At 34.9% G+C, this 3,469-nt stretch overlaps 1 protein-coding gene across 1 annotated transcript; it reads left to right on the top strand.

Annotated features, from left to right (window-relative positions):
* The first annotated feature begins 250 nt into the window (after window positions 1-250).
* On the top strand, window positions 251-1,169 carry LOC104120065 (wound-induced protein 1). The gene has a single exon (XM_009631748.4). It carries the CDS (start codon window positions 339-341, stop codon window positions 846-848), a length of 510 nt encoding a protein of 169 aa, XP_009630043.1. The 5' UTR covers window positions 251-338; the 3' UTR covers window positions 849-1,169.
* The last annotated feature ends 2,300 nt before the right edge of the window (window positions 1,170-3,469 follow it).

The following is a 3,469-nucleotide window of genomic DNA, read 5'->3' on the forward strand; positions in this document are numbered from 1 at the left end:
AAAAACGACTGAATATTTTGAAGTTTTGGTCCATATCTAATAATTCTCCACATATAGCTTCGTTAATAAACAACTCGGAGAAACCATATATAGTGCCACCGAACCTTTTCCCATCGTCCAATTGTATGATTAAAGGAATTTATTTGGGATATTCATGTCCCTATTGTCATTAAATTGAAAGGGAGTGACCACCACCCTAGCTGTGCACCAAATATATACCCAAATAATTCCTCTATATAAGGATCTTCCTACAGCCAAACAATTCAAGAGAAACCACTAAACTTTTTGAGTTTCCAAAGTTTTTGGATAACTTTTCCCTTCCTTTTTCCTTTCAAAAAATGGCTCCTTCCATTTCCATTGATTCCAATACAAACATGAATTCAGAAACAGAAAACAAGAACAAGGCCATAGTGAAAACTCTGTACAAGGCATTAGCTTGTACATGTGGTGACAGTCCTAAAAACGTACTGGGGCCTAATATTTGCTCATATATTGCCGATGATTTAGAATGGTGGTTTCATGGACCACAGAATTGTCATTATATGATGAAAATGCTCACTGGAGAATTGTCAAATCAGAATTGTTTCAAGTTTGAGCCAAGAAGTGTTGATGCAATTGATGATGATCGTGTGATTGTTGAAGGATGGGAAGGTGCAAAGGCTTATTGGGTACATGTTTGGACATTGAAAGATGGTGTTATTACTCAGTTTAGGGAGTATTTCAATACTTGGCTTACTGTGACTGAGTTGAGGCCTATGGGATGGGTAAGATCCTCTACCACGTTGTGGCAGAGCCACCCTCGAGACCTCGCGAAGAGGTCATTACCGGGGCTTATGCTAGCCATTTGACGGTGGTGAATGGAACGAGGAAAACACTTACTCATATGCGGAATTTACACAGGATCACATCATTTAATCATGGTTAGGTGATAAAGAAATATATGTAAAAAGACGCATTCTACTGTGATTAATTGATGGCAACATTAAATATGGTAAGTGTTTTATATGGTGAATGCATGTTTTATGTAGTATAGCCCATTAGGAAAAAGAAGCCAACGACTGATTACCTTTTTCCCTTTCCTAAATGTGAAAAATGGAAATGTAAGAAGTTTGGTTGTATATCCAACTGATTATATATGGAAATATTGTACGTATGAATTGTTGGTTAAACATGTTATATTGATCATAGTTTCATGTTAGGAAACACTACATCATATGAGGTTTTCCGTGGATACTCTACGTGGCAACTCCTTTAATCGCCACAAAACGTAAGAACATTCGACTTAAAAAAGATACCACAAAAAGTGATAGTTTTAATGACTACTCATGTAGCCACCATGAAAGTAACATTTTAGAGGCGATTATACTTAACTTGCCATGAATATTTATTAAATTTGTTTTTCCCTGCAAATAATAAAATTTGGTTAAAGTCGTCATAGAAAGTAATTTTTTTGTGGTTATTGATCACTTTTACGGGTTGCCATAAATACGTTTCATTGACTTTTACAGGTCGCCATAAATAAAATTCTAGGCATCTGTAAATAAAAGCTGAAACTAGTTGAATGTTATGGGTTCTAACTTGATAATGAATTAATTCTAAGTCAAGCATCTGGACGATCGAGGTCTATCATTTGGTTCAATGTGATACTAATTGCCTTGGTCCTATATGAAATACAAGGGTCCTTACTACTTATCCGAATAATTGCTATAAGGCAACAAAATAACGAGCATAATCCAATACAAAGCGATTGTTATTATCTTGGATTATAAATATGGTCTATCATTTGGTTCAATGTATTGGCGATTAATTTGATATACAGTGCATCAACTAATCATGTGCTTAGTTTAGGACCGGATTTACCTTTGTTTCTATAACTGTCGTGTCATAACATTTTCTCTTCCTGGTCTCACCTATTACACATTCGGACTGAATCAGCTTTGTATAATCACTTGCATAGATATGGTCTACCATTGCACTTTCTACATAAAGAAACTCTCGACAATAACCATAATAATGTCCTTGTTTCATGACTCTGTTTCAAGAGTACTTGGGGAATTGAAGTTCTAGTTCTGCAAATATTAGCATCCATCACACAGTAATAGAGGGCCACAGTTGTATCTTTTCACATGTTTCAGTATCTTATGTGCAAGACTAATATGTCTAGATAGTCCCATGTTTAATCAACAAGTGTAATGTTCTATATTTGGATAACTAATCTCCCCTTAACATTTATCTAAGTGCATGGTATTGGGATGAATATATCTAAGCACTTCAGATGTATTAACTTCAACAGCGCACTACTACCAAGTTCTTTAATCAAAGAAGTTACAGAGATGAATTTGCAACTACCTGACTTTCAACATTTTTTTCTACCTGAGATGTCATGGTTGTGAGAATCTCGATGCCTGCAAACCTGGTAAAGATGACCAAAATTTTCATGACAAAAGGGAAAAAGCACTTTTCTGTGTTGGTTTTTTAATGGTCAAAGTATGTTCTGTGTTTAATTTTTAAACCAGCTTGTGGTAAGAGAGATGAAATTACAATTTTCCGTCAAAAATCTTGGAAGTTTATCAATTCTCTAATTTAGTTTATTAAACTTGCTCTAGCATGTAAATTACATACGATATATGCCAGTAGAGACCTGAACTGAGACAAAGATTAGATATAGTGGTGTGACCATTCAAGAAGTGATACATATGGTTATGAAACAGCTATGTTTTACGATTTCCTGAACACTCGTGGAAATGGGGAATTAACTCAGCTGAAATTTGTTACAAGTATATTTGCTTATTGAAAATTAAAGGAAGATGTATCCTTCAACAAAATCTTAATAAGGACTTTCTTATCAACTCCCGGCCGCCACAGAATATGAGTAATGTCTCATTGGTTGACTAGGAATAACGGCTTAATTTTTCAAGTTCAGCAAAGGTCCAAAATCAAAACCAACGCTCTTTAAGAAGTTTAGCACAAGTGAGTAAGTAGAAAAAAGATTAGCAACATGGAGAAGACTAATGCACCTCATAAGTAATTCCCTTAGCTTTCTGCAGAGAGTCAGTAAAACCATATGAACTATTAACTCCAATGCTTGATCCTTATCTAGTTGGATTTACTAGCATTTCTAGACAAATCCTAGATCGTCAAAGAGCAGAAGTCTCTCCCACTCACACATAGTGGGTCAACTCTTACACATATTTCGTAACTTTCATACATAACGATAGACCATATGACCAATACATACTTCAAGAGCTTCACTGCTATACATCGATTAGGAATATATAGCTTCTCGATTTAATGGAACATGAAATAGATAATAGTATGCAGTACCCTAAATCATTTATCACATTCATATCCCACAATCTCTTTTGTCTTAATTTGAGTTCTATCATTATGTTTTTGTCCAAAGAACAAATATAATGGATCGGTCAATGATACTTAATGATCTTCCTCATCTCATGAATCTCTCAATCTC

This window comes from Nicotiana tomentosiformis, chromosome 7, assembly GCF_000390325.3.
Source record: "Nicotiana tomentosiformis chromosome 7, ASM39032v3, whole genome shotgun sequence".
In the NCBI taxonomy this organism is placed as follows: domain Eukaryota; kingdom Viridiplantae; phylum Streptophyta; class Magnoliopsida; order Solanales; family Solanaceae; genus Nicotiana; species Nicotiana tomentosiformis.

Bases quoted from the DNA above. Each gene is read 5' to 3' on its own strand.
- LOC104120065 (XM_009631748.4), top strand. From the start codon at position 339: ATGGCTCCTTCCATTTCCATTGATTCCAATACAAACATGAATTCAGAA.